Genomic DNA, 22366 nt, shown 5'->3' with positions numbered 1-22366 from the left:
TACTATGATGGGCTGCAGTGCAGGTTTGAAAACAAACAAACACAAGCATACACACATCCCCCAAACAAACAACAACATAAGTCAAGCAAGTTGTCCAACTATTTTTGATCCAGTACAGCAGGCTGGACTAGATATGCACAGTTTAGCTACCAATTTTATCTTTTCCAGGGGATACAGGGAACAGCTGTTTGAACAGCAAACTGAGTGCTTCCTCCTACAAATGGCTATCTTAAGCCCAGAGATTCTCTAACAACCCAGAGAAGGGGAGGGGTAGAGAGAAGCCTATTTCTGCCCGTATCTCACTCCACAAAGCCAAACACTGGCTCTACATCTGACTGTATCCACAGTTTAAAAGATGGATTTCAGTAAGGCTTCGCAGAATTCTTGTGAGCATTGCCTGGGAGACCATGGGACGCTTCAGCTAAGCCAGGCTGAACCACCCCACCCTGAACTGACCAGAAAATTGAGGATCTGTACACTTCTTTCCACCTCTGTGAAACCTGTATTATTTCCTCTCAAGTACAGTACAGAGTAAGTTTGTTTGCAAGTAAAATGAAACAGAGAATTGCATAAAGAAAACAGGGTGTAGAAGATAATTTTTAGACTTTCTCTGTTCCATATTGAGAAAATAAATAGCATTTTGCTTTTTCTTCAAGGCTACCACTTCACACAGGAAAAACATTTATTTCCCTTGTGCAAGTAGATGAAAGGCATGGGAAGAGCAAATTCAGAGTGGAGACACTACATATATGTAAAAAAGAAGACAAAAAAAGAAGACTAAGTTCATTATCCAAGACTATTTATCTTCTAAAGGCATGACCCTCTAGGCAGAATGTTACAGAAGACTTAGCCTTGCTCATTTCTGTAACTATTCAGTATTCCTTTCCTTCCACTCAAAACCATCTGCCTTTGCAGTTAACTTCCTTCTGCTGAACTTTTGAAGTACTTCTGTTTCCTTCCAAAGATTTTCCAAAACTGAAACACCGAAAAAATAAACACAAGAAGAAAAACCCCACTATAAATTATGAATTCAACAATTAAAATATCTAGACTATATTTATTGTGAATATTTGGAAATCCAGAGCAATGGACACACCCCTTTATGAAAAATAAACATAGGGCAAGAAGAAACTTCCTTTCCTGTAAAGTATCAACTGATCAGTCTATGACCTGTACTTCTCTGACAAATTTTCTAACAGAATCAAGGGAAATTGAAGTAAAGGCTAAACCAGCTTTGAAAGAAAGCTATTTCTGACAGCCACTCAAAGAGATTTCTTAACACCAGTGGCCATAATGCAAGTTCCCGCCACAAAGCCCAGAAACAAAAATTCTCTTGTAGAAGATGCAAGCATTTGGGAGTGCTCTGAAGCATTTGGGAGACAGACTCTGAAGACTACCTTTAGTTTTACATTAGAAAACAGTACACATATACATATTTATACATACACACATGCATATTTTCCACATACTTTTTCCTCTTCTGTCTGTCTCTTCTAACCAAATGCTTAGAAATTCCAAGGGAAATTACTTATTTTTCGTTTAAGGGGCAAATAGATTAGTGCTTTTTTACATTATTCAGAACCTGATACAAAGTCAGCTGCAAAACAGGGAAGTGTAAAACAGGAAGATATATCATTTCAGAGAAAGCTAAATAGTTTTTTGTCCATTAACTAACTTCTTACTGTCATCCATGAAATAAAGTGCTGTACTCAAGTAAGAAATATGATTTATTACAGAAAAATTCAGGACTACATTTCCCTGAAAAACTGAATGGACAGACTACTTGGCTGAACTGCTGGTGCAAACATTTACATAGATTTGACTGACAATGAAAAGAGTGCTTTGGTTGTTTTAACACAGAAATTAAGGGATAAAGAAACAAGTCCAAGTAAGTGGAGCTGTTCATGTCACATCAGTATTTTAAATACACTATTAGCATACCTGTCAACCAGAGGAAGGAAAAGGAACTGGGGTCTCATTCCAAGCGCTCTATTTTAGTAACAAATGTGTAAGACCAATGGATGCTCTTATATATGACAAACACAGGCTGGTTAAAAGTAATGCTTCAAATGCTTTACCTTGTGTTCACTTAACATACAAATACATCCTACAGATGGAAGAATTTCATTGATGAACCAAGCTGATGAATTGCCAAAATTTGGTTGGATGCATTTTAAGGGTGAAACATACACACATACAGGAAAACTATTCTCAAAAAATGGAAGAGTGTAACAGAATCCTTGGTGTTTCTGAGATTACAGGCACTGGAAATGGATACATTTATTACCTTGATTTTTCCAGCTTGGAATACCACAGGGTGCACACTGAAACCCCTGCTTTGTAACAATTCAGTGCTACTTTAAATCACTTGAAATGAAGGAACACTGCAAGTGAACAAGTGACTCTCACAAATTCTCCAGCTTATTAGCACTTCTTAAAAAGTTATATTCAATGTGATAAAATAGCTATACAGCAAACTTCAAGAGGCTATTCCAAGAAAATTCAAGAGAAATTTAAAGGGGAAAATACCTTGTAAAACTAAAGAGGGAATAAATCTATTTGTTAAACATAGCTTTTCAAATAGTTGAGAATATAAGAGTTCAGAAGGAAGAATACTTCTGTTAGTGGTTTAAGAGCATTATAAAGGAAAAAACACAGTTATTAAAGAGACCAATTTTTTGTCAATTGACAGTATTTACCATGGCAAACCAAATGCTGCCCTTGATTTTGGAACACGCGTGACATACGTGACCATCCTGTAAGTATGTTCAATGATCAGCTGCAGTTACATCGCACTGAAGAGCTAAATGATATCTGATATTTGAAGCGTGTACCAGCTAAAAGGTATTCATTGCTTCTTCACTTTACACTGCAAAATCGACTCCAGTGCCTATGAAAGACATTTCAAAGGCTAAAGAGGACCATTGCTTTGTCTACGTTTGATGATAGTGCATCAGTGTTTTCCTTGACAGCTTTGAAGGAATACATACATTTACTGTGTAAGTAGAGTACTTTTACAGCTATGCACTTAAGTTATTCTCAAGTGCGACACAAAGAATGCTAAGTAATACTATTTTTAACTGGATTCAGATTAGTGGTATTGCAGACAAGTGTTTTAACTACTTGAGCAAACTGACAAAATGCATAAGGGCAAACTGCTAAGTCCTGTGACCATTTATAGTGCACTTCTTGCTAGAAGCCCAGTATAACCAATGCAGAGGATGCAGAAGCTATGAACTGTCAGCTCTCATAACGGAAGTAGTTTTGCTCTCATGGATCACAGTACACATTTTAAAGATGTTTTGTTAGGTCTAATGTACAATTAAGGAGGGGAAGAAATGAGTTCAGACAAGGAGAAGGTCAGTATTACAGTCAGGTCAATGTCTGAATGGCCCAATCATACACTCTTCCCAAAAAAAGTTGGCATTGATATATTGCCAAGTCAATAACCTGGAAGAAAATGGTAGGTCATGTTCCAGTGCACATCAAACTTAGCTCTGAACATAAAATACTAAATAATTCAATGCATTACTTACTAAATGAAAAGTAGAATTTTAAAAAAATAAAACTAGAACTTGCATATTGGTGAAGACTTTGTGTCAAAAGTCCTATTTTGCATAAAAAGACTTTTTTGGTTGTTGTTATGTTTAACAAAAGAATAAATCTAGAAAACACAAGTATTGCTTCTCTCATCTGTTGACATGAGAAATTAGGTTGGGTTCTACTATCGGATTTTTTTACATGCAGATCTTGTATGCAACCTCTGTGCGTTAGTTAGCATGGAAGGAACCCAATATGGTAATCGCTGGGAGTTACATGCAGGCTTTGAGTGCTGCAAGGCATGGGACTAAAGGTGGAGCTCCCATATTTTCCATTATCAGCAGCCATCATACTGAGAATTGTTAGTTTCAGAATACAAGATAAATTGATGATAGCTTAGCTGGTAAAACATACATTTACAGCACTTCTAAATTTTCTCCTTAGTCCTAATGCTAAAAGAAAAGTAGATGCTGAACAGCTTTCCAAACCCTCCTAGAAATAAAACATTAAACTGACTGACTGAACGGGGTGTAGGACAGGACAAAATGAAATAATTCTGGTCATTTTGGAACAGTGCAAAATCTTGAGAAGACTGCTTTAGATTTTGGTGGGGTTTGGTTGTTCTGGTTTTTTTTGTATATGTGATAAGTTAATGTCTGATCATATTTCTCATTACAGAAAATACACACATAAGACATCAGCATTAAAGTTCCAACAGTACACCATGTTAACATAGCCACAAAAAGACTTGTGAAGTGTATCTACTAAATTTATCTTCTACACTGTATTCTATGCTTTATCCAAGACAAAGGAACTAAAACTAACCGAAACATATTCCAAATGTTTATTTTCAAGTAAACAGTTTCCAAATCACATAAAAAAAAATTAAATCACTCTATTAAAATACAGAAACTTACTTTATCACTTTCAATATTATGAAATGTTCCTATTCCATGTTCAGCAAACACATATGCATAATATCTAATTTCAGAAAAATATTTTTCTGAAATGCACATGATGAAATATTAAACAGTCACATGTGTATATATATATATATATATATATATTCTAAATTTTGCATTGTTGCAGACTGACACTATGTTCCTGGCTTTCACTGCATGCCATGTACCTTTTATATATAAGAAACATTATAGTACAAAAAAATCAAACCTTACAAGGTGATCCTATCCAATTTAAATTTTGTCTGGAACGTAACTAAGTTTGCTAAAAAGTAGTAAGTTGACATTCAAAGAAAGCCAGCATATTTACAAAAAGTGAGCTAGATTTAAAAACTTGCATCAATAAACAGAAACAGCAGTTATTCAGCAGCAAGAGAAAACTCATAAAATGTATTTTAAGAGCCACTTAATTCATATGGTTCCTGAAGCTGTAGTATAAGACCCGTGATAGTTTGTCAGACTAGGATTGTCTATATATAAACTATATCGCAACCTCCACATAGTAACATGCTATTTTTATTTTATGTAACAGCGAAAAATGCTATCTCCCTTACTGAGTTACAAAAGTATTAAAATCATATTTCAAGAATTCATACTAAAAATGCTTAAATATTAATTAGTTTAACATTTTAAAATTCTCTAATATCCAACAAGTTGCATATGCCAGTACAATTCAGAACTGAGTTCAATGAATTATACACCAAACTACCTTCATGACCTAAAAGACTGAATAGCAGCAAAATACACATTTATGAGTGCACCTATTTTGTACAGCATTTGTTTTCACCTACATGGTTACAGCTATAAAAGAATCCCTGGCGTGCTCCTTTAAATGAGTAATAGCTAAGACAACATGTACAGATTTTAATTAAATTAAAGCACAAGAATTAATGAATTACCAAAAAGCTCCTGTATGGCACTCTGCGTGAATAGATAATAACAGACATAAGTACTTCCTCATGGAATGAATGCACCATGACAAAGCACTGAGCTACAAGCCAAGTGATGAAAATCCAAGTTTTAAAGACTTTTACACTTACCCGCCTACGGCAGAAGGGCAAGCCCTGTGCAATGATGCTGATGCTAAATATCTTCATCACGGTTTGGTGTGGTAGAGGTTCTTTGGCACTTTTAAGATCAACAGGAACCAAGCCATGGTTGATGGCAGTTTTCCCAGGTTTGGACATTTTATCGTTCTTACTTTGTCGAGTCAGTTACTAACACTGCAAGAACATTGCTAAAAACTTTGCTTTAAAGTTGCATGTTTTGGGGGTTTTTTAAAAGTTTCAGACTGGTGAATCAGCTCCCCACAGCCTGCTGCCTTTGTCTCTCAACGTTCTCCTGCCAAGTGTCCTGACCTGTCTGCTGCTCAGTGAAGTGCAAGCTATCCTAGTATAGACAGGAATTAAACCACCAAGGGGCAGGCAGACTGCTCGTGTCAGTCAAACAGCTGGTGGACCTCCCCTGCAATGTCAGAAGAGCCCTTCTCCAAAAAGGGATCTGCAGATTGAAAAAGAAGAAAATAATGACTGCCTGGAGTTTTAATAGACACAGCCACTTATACCTGCACTTTAAAGGAAGAATTTTCTTTTAATTTTGTTTTGGTTTTTTGTTGTTGTGTTGTTTTTTTTTTTAACAAGTTGGTATTATGCTTTCAGAAGGGGAATCCAAGGAGATTGCAAGGAGATTCAGAGGGTAACAGTGTTGCTGCAGTATCAACTCTATCACTTCCCCAAGCAGATTTCTTCTGGACTGCCAATAAAATTAAATGAAAAACTGATCTGGACTTTGCTCTTCCTCAACCACAGTCTCTAAAAACATAATATATTGTCCAAAAGTTAAAAAAAGAAATAAAAATGGGTTTTTAAAACTTGAAAAAAAAAATTAGTCTCCTAAAAATTGGTACAAAACTTGCTAGTGTAATAGAAGTAGATGCTATCACTGTATTTTCACCTACATTATGATTTTTAGTTCCTTCCTCCTGGCCTTCTTTACTCATGTGCAGGTACTCCAGCCTGCACCTCCTCCTCTCTCCCTGCCACCGTAGGGGGAGCAACATCCGGGCAGCTTTGGCTCTAAGGATGCAATGGTACGGTAGCTTTCCCTCTTCTGGCCAACTCATTTCCCACAAGCTTGGGTACCAGTTTGCTCAGGCCTATTCATCACACCAAAGGTAAAGGAAGAGGGCTCTTCCTCCAAGCATCTCTTGAAAGATGTGGGGAGAGGTCTGCCTGCCCTTAGCAACAAACCTGAGGGCCATTTTTCAGGAAAAATGTTCTTACTCCACTGAACAAAGCTAGAACAGCAATGTCTATTACTCAGATTTTCCACAATTAGTTTACTTCCATTTTGAATAATCTCTTGATTAAATTAGCTTTCCTACAATCTCTCTATGTTCCCAAAATCCCTTTCCGGTGCCTATACTTGGACATGTTTCTTAAAACCATATTCATATTTTGAAAACATTTTGAGCAAAACTAAGTAGAAAGAAACAGAAGGCTGTGAAGATGTCATATGAAACTGCTGAGAAGAGATGCAGAAAACCATCAAAGCCCTTGTACGAACTGAGTCATACAGTCCAAAACACAGTGAATAAATGACCATTAAGAAATCTTACAAGTCTCTTTCTGCACAAACCAGCAAAGATAATTAACCGTATAATTATGTGAGGGCAAAAGAGGGAGTGCAGTAATGCTTTAATGCTTGGAGCACAACAATGTAACTTGACAAAAGACAGCATTAAAATATGACTGTATTAGCATTTCCACTTAGCCCTTTGTTTCCCCTTCAAAAAGCCAAGCTGTAAGCATGTTTCATTTGCATATAGAGGGCCTCCCTGACCAAACATTTGCATGTGGAAAGCTTTTTATTAAAAAAAAAATAATAATAAAAAAAATAAAAATAAAAATCCCTAAGATTTCATTGAGAGTATATATACATTCCAGTAAGCACCTACTTATAACGGTGTTTTTCTCAGACAAACAAGACAATCCTTATTTCTTTACAGATGTTGCGTACAGAAAAGCTGGGTGGCACAGTACTTTCATGCACAGATGGCTGGTTTTCTTTTCTACCATCCCATTCAGCTGTTATTCTAAAGCACATTTAGACATACATTTTCTTCTAAAAGACTCTTTACATTTCCTACTTTATACTTCCTCCTATAAACTCCAAGCAGCAGTTTACCATTAGCCTGTACACAACAGTAATGGCATTATATTAAAACTTCATTCTGAATTATTTCATATTTTATACAAATACTAGGCTTCCACTTGACTGAAAATGCTTCAGAATAATTGTCTCGGAATCTTGGTTTTATTCAAATACGAAAATTTCACTTTAATCCAAAGAGGAAAAAGAGCAGCCTTTTGTTTCTACTTTGAATCACTAAAGTGAAGAACAGAACCAACAGCTCAAAAGAGATCAACTCACATACCCTACTGATGTATCATTCAAAAAGAAGCAACAGACCACTTTTCTATTTTTGATGAACTGGTCACCATCTCGATTGTTCCAACAAAGTGTGAAGTTTACGAAAGTGTAATATATAATACATAAAGTAATTATAGAAACATGATTAGAGATCAGATCAGGATCAGATACAATATCCTGTACAAAGCAAGCCTTACTTCCTCCTTTAATAAATACTCAATATTTCATTTCATTGCATACAGAACTGTCTGTGTGCACTAAGAGAAACTGCTGGAATAAACTCAGTTTTAAGAGTATTTCATTGCACAGGTGCTTCAAAGAGTTTGAGAGTGTGGCAGATCACCAGCTGTTATTATATATATATATATAATATATATTATATAATTATACTATATTATATATAGTATATATATATTATTATATACAAGAACCTAGCATCTTACTACTTTAGAGGCTTCCTCCCCTCCTTTTTAAAAAAAAATATTAGCTTATAACATACGTGCAAAACAGGAACATAACTTGGCCCATTTACAGATTTACATAAAACTGGGGAGTAAACAAGACTCAAGTATTGCATTCTCCAAGCACTGCTCACCACTCAACTTTCAAGTCACAGGTTATTCTCACACCTCTGAAAACACAAAACTTGGGATTGTCAGCCCTTCTTCTTTGTGGTTTGAGATAAAGTCCCAGTGGTACATTGTTTTTTCGCCAGGAACTTCCAAACTATTCTAGAGTTATTCCCCAGGGACGCACTTCTAGCTGAAAAAAAGGATCATGTTCACAATTAGAGTAGTCCCCTTTCTATGCACATAAAGCCATGGCAAAATAAGGTCCTTTCTTTTGTCCAGTGTGAAATTGCAAAGCTAAATTTCATAGTTTACCACAGCAATAAGGAAAAACTTTAGTTCTTACCTGTGTCTACTTTACCCTGCTTTTTTATCATTGTCTCCCAGGAAAAAGACTCACATTAGCAGATGAGATCCTGTCCCAATTTTACTTCCACATACCATCACTCTAGTTATTAGTCTTGTATTTGCTACACATTACTGACTGTAGATATCACTGTCTTACAGTAATGTTTAAAGGTCACAGGCTAATGCTGAACAGTTATAAACTTCTAATAAGTGAAAGTCCCTAGGCAGAAAATAAAAGACAGTCTAATTTAAGCAGTAAGAGAGAAGACAAAAATGGTGAAGGCTATCTCAGAAGTGTCAGAAATACATTGCATATAGCAGATATCACTTACTTTTGTATTTGTACAGTACATATATATTATAAATATAATTCTAATTTAAGCTTCAAATGTAAAGTTGAAGCAGCCACTCTGTTGCTTTTATCTTTAAAAGTGTGTATTTTTGCATTATATGGGGTGAGAACATGTAATAACATGACAAATGTGAAATTACAAAAATTTGAGCTTTAGTGCTTTGTAATACATTTTTGTAACATCCTGTTTCTAAATACATTTGGGCTGATTTCCAGTGGTGCTCTTTTTAAATGCCTGCCTGTCCTTTTAATCAGAAGATCACATTTGAAATGAGATGGCATAAAGTGCCTGAAAATCTAGTATTTTTAAGCTCAAGTTAAGGCTGTCATGGACTTTCAACTGTAAACATAATAATCCAGAAGACTCCTGTTTCTTTTTGGCCAGTCCAGTGAAGAGAGGTGTCTGTAAAATGAAAGCATGTATAAAGCATCAATAATCTTTACACCTTCCAGTCAGAGTTAATTCAAAGTCAGCTTTTTAGGAGCTGCTTACCAGGAAGCAAATGTTACAAAATTAACTAGCTCTCAGTATACTGAACTCAGGAAGGCCATAGTTTTAAGACATGGATCTAAGAAATTATTCCAACACCAAAAACCAGTTCATGCAAACTTTACAGAGTTTTCTTCTAGAGTTGTTTTGCATATTAACATTACTGGGAAAAAACCCAAACAAAATCATGACATTTTAATATGGTGATGGAACAGTACAAGAACTAGAAAGACCTAAATGAAGTATTTGCAAGTATAGAAAAACTAAAATGCAGACAGCAAAACCCCACAGGTTCTCCACAGTCCTTAACATCGGTGAACAGCTGCCCTCAAATGGATAAAGCAGGGCACTGCAACATTTCAAAAGTCACCGTCTCAAATTAATCATAGTAACATAATACTCCTTTCAATATATTTGATAATTTATTTCCTAAAAAAATCTGTAGTAAGCTCTGCACAACCGTAGCATTGAGAATGTGCTTTAATTTACATTATACACAAGTGTTACTATTGACTTTGTATTCATTTTGGTTCCTGACCATGCCTAGAAGGACTGAGAACCACTTTGTCAGCAAAGAACAGCAGCCTATACTACACCATTAACTACTTATCCAGTGACTGCGGTCCCAAGTTTATGTGAGGGATTTCTAATACCAATATATAACTAGTTTTCAAATTGCACATTGCACATTAGCCTGCTTTGTACAGGCAAATGAATAAGCTGTATAGATAAAAGGCACTGCTGTACAAGAGTTAACTGCAACTGTATTAGTGGTGCTGGAGAGATAAAACCCCATTGCTCTAAAATGCTTCTGTTGTATCCAAGTTTACCCAATACAAAAATCTGCACTTACAAGAAAACATAACGACCCAGACTTCTGAAGAAGGTATAAAAGAAATCAATGGAAAGGATAATTTTGATCTTATGAGATCCAAATGTCCTTAAAAGTGTACACTTGAATAGTATGCAAAAGGGGCAAAACTACTAGCAGAACATGCAAACTGCTGGCCTTTTCCATAGTCCATGAAAAAAACTCAAGCGTAAACCTGTTGTAACACAAGCCACAGAAAGAACGAAGCCTGGCTCCAGGTTAGATTATCATGCCATCTCAATTGCATTTGAGTTACACTACCGTTTTTCCAAGGCCTGTGGTCCCATAGTGTCAGCAGACCTACATGGAAGCATCACTCTGAACAGTCCAGCCACAGCATAGCTTTATTTCAGGCTTATGGGTAACTGTGAGTGTTGACTGATAAATGGCTTCTATGGTGCAAAGGAAGGGACAAATGTTGACTGAACCTGTCTACATGATCACAGCAAAACCCAATTCCACAAGGATTCAATGATGCCTAAAGAGGTGATAGTCACCTTGTAGACCTCCTCCTCAGCAGTCTCTCCCTTTCCCACCTACCCTCTATTCATCTTGCAAACTTGTGTAATCTTAATCTCTCTTTGCCAAATGGTGTGAAAATTAGCCAAGAGATGTATACAGTCTGGAAAGGATGATAGACAATGACATATAAAAGTTTCAACTGCACAAGCCTTGTTTTCTTTGGCAACAAAGCTTAAGAACACAGTGAAGAATAATCCAGATTTTCTGAACTTGGATTAACTCAAATGATATTTCCTGGTTATAATTCAGGCTCTGAAATCATATCAAGGCATGGTCATTAAAAACTACTGTGATGAAAAAGGATTCTATCTAATACAAAAGAGCTACCTTACAGTTTTTGCCGTGGAAGAGCAAGAAGGAGCTACGCCTTTTGTAACTGCTGGTGGAAGACAGTACAACTTGTATAACACTCCTATATTGAAAAAAAATTCTAAACGTCTGAAAAAATATAGATAAGAATGATGGTAAAGCTGCTGTCTGGCAAAACACTTCACATTATGCAAGATAGCATTCTCCGAAGTCCACTTGTCAAGGCCAGGAAAGATGAAATATCAAGTATATCAGCAAAGGGAGATCATCAGATAAACACACCTATTACATATTTTTCATGCCTATATGCATGCTCATATATGTTTAAGCATCCTGGCATTTGAGTGTGAGTGCACAGAGAAATAAAATGAGACTCAGATTTGACCTACTGGATTTAAATACTTGTGTATTTAATACCAGCAGCAAGTCACACTAACCAATAGCAAGGGTTCACTACTTTTAGTTTCTAATTGCAACCACCAATTCAAGTGAGTTTGAATGTCACTCTGTAACAAAACAAGAGCTCTACTAGATCTGTTCAATCCCACAGCTGATTGTCTTTACAGCTGAAAGGAAACAAAAATGTCCAATGGAGACTCTAGCAGCAAAAAGAAGAAAACTTCTCCCTTCTAGCTTTGGCCAGTTTTTCCAGCTCTTCCATAAACCGGCAGTAAAATTTGTCAGGCTTGGGAGCTCTGAAAGAACTCCAGTAAGTAGGATACCTGAAAATCCTCAAGTTTTGTTGTTGTTAAGTCACTTATCCACTAGATTAGCAACTGTATATACAGCTCACAAAGGGGCCAGATGCACGAAGAGACTGTTTAGAAATGGAGAGCAGTCAAAACCTCCACCTTTGGGCAAAACGAGCTATTAGATCACCTCTCTTTGTCCATGGATCCCTTAGCATGTAATGCTGGTCCCAAAAAGATGTCAGTGATGACAGCTTCCTAGGCTTCTCAACAAGTGCAGAATTCCATCTCAAAAGCAAGGGAGGGGAACTTGCAGGTACATGCAGCTATAAGCATATGATCTGCCCTCAGTCATGACAGTACTACCACAATAGAGCACATTTGCATTTGCACAAGATAATGGGTTGTAAGGTCTCATGAAGTGTTTATGAAAGCAACATAGACTGTCTAGTAAAGTACATATTGGCGAGACTATATAATACCACTACTAATGATGCTATCATAACATTAAAAAAATACTTAACCATGAGCATCTAAAAAAAGAGAATTCCTACCTTACGTAACCATTTGAAACCAGAGGCCTCTATCATCTGGCTTTACTGTACAAGTCCCCTAACTTTACAAGTCCCCTAACTTTATTCCTGTATTTACTGTACTATGGGGTCTTGTTGTCATTGTCACTTTTTTTTAAACTATCTTTAAAGCACGTGTCTTCATTTCGCCGTTAAATATTTCAGAAAACATTCCAGGTATGCGACAGAAATCCAGCTGCATCATCTTGCATTTTACAAATATTCCAGAAATGTCTGCCCAGTTCTCATTGGCTATAACACGACTTGTTGGACAAGCAAGTTTAACTCTTTAGCCAGTGTTGCAACAGCTGTTAAAAAGAATATCTACAGCTGCTCTGCAGGAATTTATTTGCTGACCACGTATTTATGCTGGTTTTGCACCTTTAAATAAAGCTGAGACAAGAATTAAGAACTACAACAGGTAGAGAAGTCATGCAATATTTAACACTGGATTAAAATGCAAGCCAAATTCCCAGCTGAGAATAAGCTGGGGGAAGGGGAAAGCAGGTGGTTTTCAGCAAGGAGGCTGCCGTTATGAAAAGGGAAGATAGGAAACTGAAAAATTAGTTTTCCATACTGCAAAATTCAGCTTTTCTTATCACTATATCACCCTTCCATGTAAAATGCAAGACTTTTAATAAGAAATTCTCTACTTATATACCTACACACACAAAAATACACAAGGCAGTACTAAAATACTTAAAACATGTTTATCAGTTTCTAAATAATGTACAAAAAGCACTATTAAAAATGAGGTTTGGACTTAGACTTTTCTTTCTACATATTAAATGGGAACAAGAAAAAGCCCCAAAACATCAAAAAGGTATTAAAAATATTTCTGCCACCTTACACACCTAAACAATTTTTTTTCTTCCATAGCGGAATTCTGGCCAGACAGTGTTTATTCAGCATCAAAAAAAAAATTAAAACCTTGACAACACTCTTCAGATTAGCTACATTGACTACTACCAAGTTAAAAGGCCAAACAATGCAAAGTATTACAGTTTGTATGCTTGAAACAAAATGGTTTTCAAGGTTTTCTTTTGATATGAGACTGTTTTTCTTACCAGCACTGTAAAATATGTAAATACACATAAATCTAACAAATGCAACAACTGATTGTTACAATGGCATTCATTTGATAGTGCCAAATTAAGCTATATAATCCTTTTCAGCTGGTAAAAGCATACTGCAAAGGGGTGTGAGGCTATTTATAAACCTCAAGATATGTGAAGTAAAGAATGCTTAGAGCACAGAAAAAAGCAGGTAGGATGTGGAAGGGCTGGCATTCTTGACTGGTATGGTGATTGCCACCCGACCCTTGTTTTTCCTTTTTTCACCTTTTTCTTTGTTTTCCAGAGGAAAGGGCAGTGTGTTTTTATTTAACAAACACTGGTTTTCTCTGATTTGTTCAAATATCACTTTTATTATTTAAAATGCTCGTACGTATTTAATAGAATTTACATTTTGTATATGGTCAACTAAATCCAGCTTTACATTTAGGGGCATTCTGATACTAAACCCTGCCAAGAAACACATGCAGTGCACCAGCACCAAATTCTGCCTGGCACAGTGTGGGAAGAGTCGGAGTCTGTCAACAGCCTGTCCTCCAAAACAAATATACAGGAATACCTGAACACACAGTGTGCAGCATACTTGCTCTAGGGCATGGAATACTAGTGGTTTACACCAAAGCCAAAAATTGTGCAGAAGGGTAAGTGCCTCTGAGTACCAACTGAAAGTGTCCTTCTTTTGGATGAAGTCCAGCTTAAAAGTCAAGGGACAACATTATTACATTTGGCACGAATAAGTGATCCATATTGAATGATTTTTGGTCTGATTTCTTCTATTTAGCTGTGTCATTTCTTCTTTATTTTATTTTTACACATTCATTTTCATTAAGTCACTTATTTTCTGTGATTTTAGAAAATCTGACCAAGGGATCACAACTGAAGGAATTATGACATTTGCAAAAAGTTTGTTTATTATTTGTTGTCTTTTAATTTTTTTTAGTACTCAATATATTTGGATCAATAATGATCATGGTAGCTGCCATCCTTAAGGGACACTCCATAATTTAAATGAGAAGAACAAAGGGTCTCCTGCCCACTTTGAAACATCGACTGGGTAAGAATGTGATTTGCACTTACAGGAAATGTTGCTAATACTTTACTTGAAAGTAGTAATGACTTCTGATGATGAATAAGGTGGAATTTATCCCTGCTGGCAATCTGTGGTGGCAATAAGTACATTTTCCACTTCACAGAGGCGCCAGGGATTGAAAAAATGTATTAAAATTTTATTAGCATTAACTGAGTAATATGTCATGACACAGCTGGAAAGTATAGCCATTGTCTTCCAAGACTGAATTACACTGAGTATTACTAAAATTCACAATTTGCTCCTTTCATACTATGAATATGTGGTCTGGTAGTGAAGTCGGTAGAAAACATCACCTTTCAGTAAGAACAAACATTAAAAGAAGCAAGGTTTTATGAAGAAATAGTTGGGACCATCTTGACTTGGGATAGAAATCTCTGCACTTCTTTAGTAATTGTGTCCTTCTCAGGTCCTCTCCCTCTTTCCAATTCCTGTTGTTACAAACTAAAGAAACAAAATTTAAAATTAGCAAGAGTAGAAAGGAGAAATAAGACAGAAGAACAGAAAAGATGCCCAACAGCAATGCTTTTTACTGGTTATTATCAAGATACCTATTTATGCACAAGAACTCGTGATTTTCTCCTTTAAAATCTCAGTAACACTTAACTATATGTAATATTACACCAAAAGTTATACCATACAGAGTCAAGGCACATAAAGTTTTGTTAACATAAAACACATTTTACAATGATTTGGTGAATTCCTGAACTTGTTTGGCCAGAAGAGAATGGGCAGAAGTCTCAAAAATTTTGCATGAAGTTTAGACAGCATCTTCATTAACCACACTATGGAAAAAAAGGGAGAAGATGCCTGTGACAAAAAGAATCATTTCTAGAAATACCTGTTCTAGGTTTTACAGGGATTTTTATAATAGAAATTTCACGAATAAACCAAACTGTAAAACATTCACATAAACAAAACGTAACAGCTCATCAATAAGTCTACACAAAATGCACTATATCATTACTACACAAGCACAGCTGCATGCACAGATCAGACACCATGTACTCGCAAAGAACAATTCATGTGTCAAAAATCATCCTTTGATGATGGACATTAGATGCTGTCTGTTCAAACATGAGCTGAGACAGCTTGGAAATTTTGGTTTTAAACATTCTGCCTGTTCAGAAATTATTAAACTAGCAGAGAAATTGACATTGTCTAGTTTTTCTCCTTATACTCACGAATTTATAAAGGTATGCAAATCCCTTCAGTGTGCACATTTTGCTGAATAGCCACATGTTCTGCAGATAATGAAAACTCTCCTACAGAAATAAAGGACATACTGTAATCTGCAAAATAGCTCTGAGTCAGAAACTTATCAGGCAAAAAATGTTAGTCCTGCAGCAGGTGTTAAACTTAGTTTTGGTCTTCAGATCAATTTCTATTCCTCCAGCCCCCTAAGCTAATTTCAGATCTCATGATTTTATAAGCACAAACATCAGCAAACGCAAGAAATTTACTGTTCATAACTTGTATTTTTTAAGCATACACTTCAAATTCACAGCTACAAGAATATTTAACAACCGTTTGGGAAAGGAGGTGTCAACAAAACCAAAAACTAACTCCCCAGGAAAAGCTTTACTTTCTCTACACTTTGATTCATCATTTGCATTAAGTTTTATAACTAGTAATACCAACTTCAGTTAAGCTTCAAACGGAGAAGCAGCTTAATACCAACACTCAGAGCAACGGCATCCACTGATAAATGCTTGAGTAAATACAGCTGTATCACTACAGACTGGAAATATTTGGGCTAACAATCACATCAGGCAATAGCATGTGCCACAGAGTCAAGAACAACAAAAGGAACAAATGGCATATTTAAGTGGGGCAGAGCTCTCAAATGTATTTGTTAGACAAGTCACATATCCCAACAGAGTAAGCACACTTAAAAGGATTCTGAAGCATGTTTGCATGATTTCTACTTCATAATGTTGTTGTCACACAATCGGTGAGTTGAAATAGTACTACTGCACATTTTTTTCTTTCTTTTCTTTGAAAAAAAAAGCTCATTTTCATTTTGACAACAAAGATGCAGACCAAAAACCACGTGGGCGCTGAACCGACACTGACTTCTAAGTCTACAAAAAAATTTGCAACAACAAGACACTGCTTCTGGTAGTTATCCTGAAGGCATCAACTTAATTTATTCTACAGAAAGTAAACTGATATGGAAGTTTGAGTAACATACATAAGTAACTCCCCAATAATTACCTTTAGGGAGCAATGCATAAGCCAAGCAACCAAAGGACAATTCAAGTACTTTACCCTGTTTCTGCACACCCCTGCCCAAGGTGGCTGGCAACCTTCCTGCTTTAGGAAACTGAACAACCAACCAACATAGCTACAAAAGAATTACACATATGTTTAGGAGAACATACGAGACATGTCCGGTAAGAACCACCAGGAAATGGAAGGTGTATGCTCTGATGTAGGCTTCACTGCAAAGAAAGGGCAATTGTATATTGTCAGATGCCTCAACAGAGACGACTGGCATGATCCAAAGCTCTGTACATTTATTTTCCAGCATGGCTAGTTGAGGTAAATCCCTTGACTGGAGTTTAAAGACTGACCTCAATTATTTGCACAGAAGTAGAAAATTGCTTGTGTCTTACTCAGCTAGGACTTCAGTCTAGTAAGCAATCTCTGTAATGAGAAACTAAATCAGCACTACCTCTTTCCACATTAAAAAAAAAAAAAAGGCAACTTTCTGCAAAGAAGGGAAAAGAGAAAATCAATTAAAATCTACTTATTAAATAGAACTTTGTAGTACAAACTATGACCTAAACTGTCAGAATCAATGTTTTCTCTTAAACTACCTGTCCTCCTTCCTAGGCACTAAGATTCTTGATTGTACTCTCTATACAGAATTACTTCACAAATTATATATTAGCACTGTCCTTTAATTGTTGCAATATTTGTAAAAATCATACTGAAAAGTGGTAAGACACCCTACATAAAGAAAAAACCACAGAATTTATTATAAATTCCCTTAATTTGACTGTGACACTTTACAGTCAAACTTAATTACTAAATATTTCAAGAACTTTGCATGAGAAAGCTGAACTAGATAGCAAAGTTCTTAGGTAAGCCACAAACTCTATCAATAATAACCACATTACTACACACATAGGCCACATAGCTATTGGCAAACTTCAAGATCCACTTACAGAGTAGGAAAAATTAGCAGAACAGCAATTATTTAACACATCAGTTTTATGTACAAGTGAAAGTGTAGGAGCAATTCTATTTAGAAAATGCAGAAGCACAGCTGACAAATCATCATAATAATTAATTATAATTAATTTATGTTAATAATAAATTAATATAGCCCAGAAAAAGCACAGCAAGTAAGAAGTATTTTTCAAACAAAACACTGGTGTTTGTAGTAAAGCATGCTGCAGGTTAGTAAAATTGGGGAAGTACCTTGCAATCTACAGAGAAACAAAGAATCCGCATTCCTTCTATGGATGCTTTAATATTTAACAAACTACATCTAATGACAGTTGTGTAACCTTGCCAAGTGATCCTGCATGCTTGGAATGATTAGCACTAAACTGTGGGGTATACAAATGAGAAAGAAATCAAAGGTTAGAAGTGTTGATTTATATTAATCTCCAAGTATGAATATTTCTAAAGTTATTACTGCCCAATACAAAAACAAGGTTCTGTATCAGAAACATAAAAAGAAAATGTATTTTAAAACAACAAAACTTGCTTGAAAATAACTAAACTGTCATGGTAATGCAAAACTAATTCCAACTGGCAGTTATGAATCACAGAATCATTGGAAGGGACCTTTGGAGATCCTCCAGTCCAGTTCTCTGCTACAGCAGGTTCACCTGGAGCAGGTTGCACAGGATCATGTCCAGGCAAGTTTTGAGTATTTCCATAGAAGGAGACTCCACAGGCTCTTTGAGCAGGCTGTTCCAGTGCTGTCACCCTCAAAGGTAAGTTTTTCTTCATATTCAGATGGAACTTCCTGTGTTTCAGTTTGTGCTCATCACCCCTTATCCTGTCCCTGGGCACCAATGAAGAGTCTGACCCCAACCTCTGAATACCCACCCTTAAAGTATTTACATGCCTTGTTATGATCCCCTCTTCAATTATCTCTTCTCAAGGATGAACAGGGTCAGCTCTCTCAGCCTTTCCTCATAAGAGACATGCTCCAGTCTCTTCATCATTTCATTAGCCTTCCACTGGACTCATTTCAGGAGCTCCGTGTACTCTTGTGCTGAGGAGCCCAGAACCGGACACAGCACTCCAGATGTGCCTCACCAGGGCTGAGTAAAGGGGCAGGATCACCTCTCTTCCCGTGCTGGCAATGCTCTTCCTAATGCTCTCTGCGACACCATTAGCATTCCTGGCCACAAGAGCACTGCTGGTTGGTTCAGGGACCCCAGGACCTTCTCTGCAGAGCTGCTTTCCAGCAGGTCAGCCCACAACCTGCACTGGTGCCTGGGGTTATTCTTCTGCAGGGGCAGGACCTGCACTTCCTTTTGTTGAACTTTGTCAGATTCCTCTCCACCCAACTCTCCAGCCTGCCCAGGTCCTTCTGAATGGCAGCACAGCCTGCCGGTGTATCTGTCAAATCTAGTTTTGTACCATCAGCAAACTGCTGAGGGTGCACTCTCTCCCTTCATCCAGGTCACTGATGAATAAGTCGAACAAGACTAAATAAATGTAAAGACCATTTATTCACTTACTTGACTAATTGCACTTTAGTGGTGTAGTTCAGAATAACCAAGGGATGAAAAATTTGCCAGTTCCTAAGCTTTTAAAGAGTGATGAGAAAGAAGTTTCAATTAGAAAGGAGAATCATAGGAAGGAATAGGAGAAAAAAAAATTGTCAATGCTTTTTTGTTGCCTTTTTTCAACAATCAGAGCAATTTTTATGTGTAGCTTTTCTGACACAGCTTTAAGCAATTACTTAGTTAAAAACCATTTAAAGCATTAACTGAAAGGCATGAAGAATCTACATACCTTGCTTGTGATCCTTGCAAAAAAACCAGGTAAAAATAACTATCTTTTTGTAGTGTGAAATTTTTTCTCTTTCTCCTGTGTACTCAGAGCAGAGAACTATACATTGCATTCTCATCACACAAGCCCCCTGAAAATAAGTTTAATACTGGTTCTTTTAAAGGAAATATTCCTACATCATTTTCTATACTGGAAACATATTTCTTGACAAATAAAAAATACTGAGTCCTTCTGTTCCAGTTACATTTATTCCCAACACTTAAAAAACATGCTTCAGGCTTTTAGCTGCAGGAGCAAGGAAAACCTTTGCAAAGGAAATCTACACAAGTCTGCATGGGGCTGCAGCAAAGCAATAGCAGCCCCCTCTGCTGCTCAGAGAAGGAGAAAAATATTAACACACACTTACAAACCACCCTCCACCTACACACACCCCAACTTTTGCCTAATGGCATGTACTGCCTGTGCACAAAAAGTAAATCCACTTCCAAGGATCAGCATTTCTGTAATCATCTTTGATTCCCCCTTATCCCCCTATCCTGCTTTTAGTGTACCAGTAATTCTGACAATAAGCGCAGACTTTCACACAGGAGTCCTTTTCACTTCACATATGCACAAAGTGCCCAGAGTAATCTGAGGTTTCCTCAGTTTAAAAAATTAATGCTATCTTTCCACACAAAGCCAAAACCCCCTGAAAAAATAAATCCTTCTCATCTCTGTGGCTCTATATACAAGCTTAGACCAGTCACCTTGCAGCAAAAAACTCTGTCCCAGCCTGCACTACTTAAGAATGAAAGCTCTGTATGTGAGCACGGCTTTAGATTTGTTTCAGAACTGAAAAGATGGGTATTTAAGCTCCAAGGGACAAGTTTTCCTGTGGTACAGCCTCTTCCAGCCCACCCAAAGTCAATCCAGCTAATCTCTTGTCTTCCCTCCCTCCACTCTCCCATGCCAATAAACAACAAAGAAGAGGCACTCTTGAACAGCACCATTACTTACACACACGCTCTTGTGACTTACAGCCAAATGGACAGTATGGTACATAGTATGGCAGAGGATGCTGCAGTCAAAGTACACTGGTTTTACATGAAAATTAAACTGCTTCTCAGCCTTTACCATTGTTGTCTGTAATATATGTTATGTATTAAATCTATCCATTAAAAAAATTATCTTATTACCTTTAGTAATGAAGCAAAGCTAAAATATGACAACTGATGAAAAGGGTATAGAAGTGTTTTTTGTGGTTGTAGATGCAACTATACACGAATTTTTAATCTTCATTTTAGCTAATTTGTTTTCTGTTTCCTTGGAAGCTCTGGTAACCAACAAAACAAGCACAACTCACAATCCTGCAACAAGCAAACCTGCATCTGAAGAGGAGACTAATTAGTGAAGTAATTGGAGGGTTCTGCACGCACAAATGCCTGACCCGTTATGAGAAGTCACCATCACAATCCAAATAGTTAACACAGAAGTAATGTTTCACATTCATATAACCTAATTTGCTAAGTTTTATGACAGCCTCAATAGAAGAAAAAGAAATAAATGCTGAAGTAATAGAGGGTTGTTGCAAAGACTCTTGCTGAACAGTGCCTGTTGTCCAGAAGGATACAGCATCTCACATAAATGGGCTCCACCACTCCTTCAGAAATCCCTCCAGTCAAGCAGAGCAGACAAAAGTGTCTTCTGAAACCCCGAACAAGAAAAATGGCTACGCACCAGCTAACAATCTTCCTCCTCTACCTGCTCACTTGGATTTTAAAATTCAGGTCCTTACACTTCACTCCTGTTAGTCAGATATCAAGTAGCTATTTTGCCTAACCATAGAAATCTGTGACAATATTTGCTGGAAATAATGCAGCTAATGCTTTTCATTAATTCATGTGTTTAATTGTTTTTTTAAAGTGGTTATTTCCTAACTGAGGTGGGACATTAGAGACATTTAATATTAAAAACATTATGTAATGTTGAATTTTAGATTAAGAACACCTAATTGAACAAAGTTAGATTTGTAGGAGCTTGCATACAAGTGATCATGACTTTTTTCCCCACAAAACACGTCAAACCCAAACCAGAGATGAATGAACCTGTAAATTACTGTAACAGTTCAGAAACAATTTCTAAGATAACCCAGAAGCCAATGCTCCTCTCAATATGAAAGGCTTGCAGCAGTTCAAGAAACACAACTCATCTTAATGGGAGCCAAAAATGTCAATTAAAACCAAAACATTTAAGTACACTGAAGTCATTAATATTTAAAAACTATGAAACTGGGAGTTACAGGAACAGTTATGCAAACAAAGACAAAAATAATGGAACAAGTAAAAGATTATACGTATTATGATCAAAAATATTTTTTAAGAATTAGAACAACCAAAATATTTCAGAATTATCAAATAAACCTAATGATTTACAGAAAAAAAACTTGTAAAAGTAAACAAAGTACAACCTGGATAACCCTATGCTGAAACCCAGGTGTCAATACAAGAGAAAATAATGCACTGGCTGACATAAAATAGGATTAACAGGATTGATGAAATTTTCTTCCACAAAATCATGCCAGTACCGCCTCT

At 36.6% G+C, this 22366-nt stretch overlaps 1 protein-coding gene across 3 annotated transcripts in view; it reads right to left on the bottom strand.

Moving 5' to 3' along the window:
• Positions 1–22366, bottom strand: part of FBXW7 (F-box and WD repeat domain containing 7) — a gene marked incomplete at its 5' end in the record, with an annotated part of 179990 nt that overhangs the window by 73383 nt on the left and 84241 nt on the right. Inside the window, one exon of one of the 3 annotated variants that reach the window (XM_082282251.1) lies at positions 5540–5686. The exons of the other annotated variants lie outside the window; for them this stretch is intronic. Coding sequence (XP_082138377.1) covers positions 5540–5686 — 147 coding nt within the window. Of the gene's footprint in view, positions 1–5539; positions 5687–22366 lie in introns of those variants that run through there. 3 annotated transcript variants of the gene reach the window in all.

Source organism: Coloeus monedula, assembly GCF_965178545.1.
Source record: "Coloeus monedula genome assembly, chromosome: 5".
Classification (NCBI taxonomy): Eukaryota; Metazoa; Chordata; class Aves; order Passeriformes; family Corvidae; genus Coloeus; species Coloeus monedula.
Note: the sequence above shows the minus strand (reverse complement) of the source record. Positions and strands in the feature narration are given on the sequence as shown.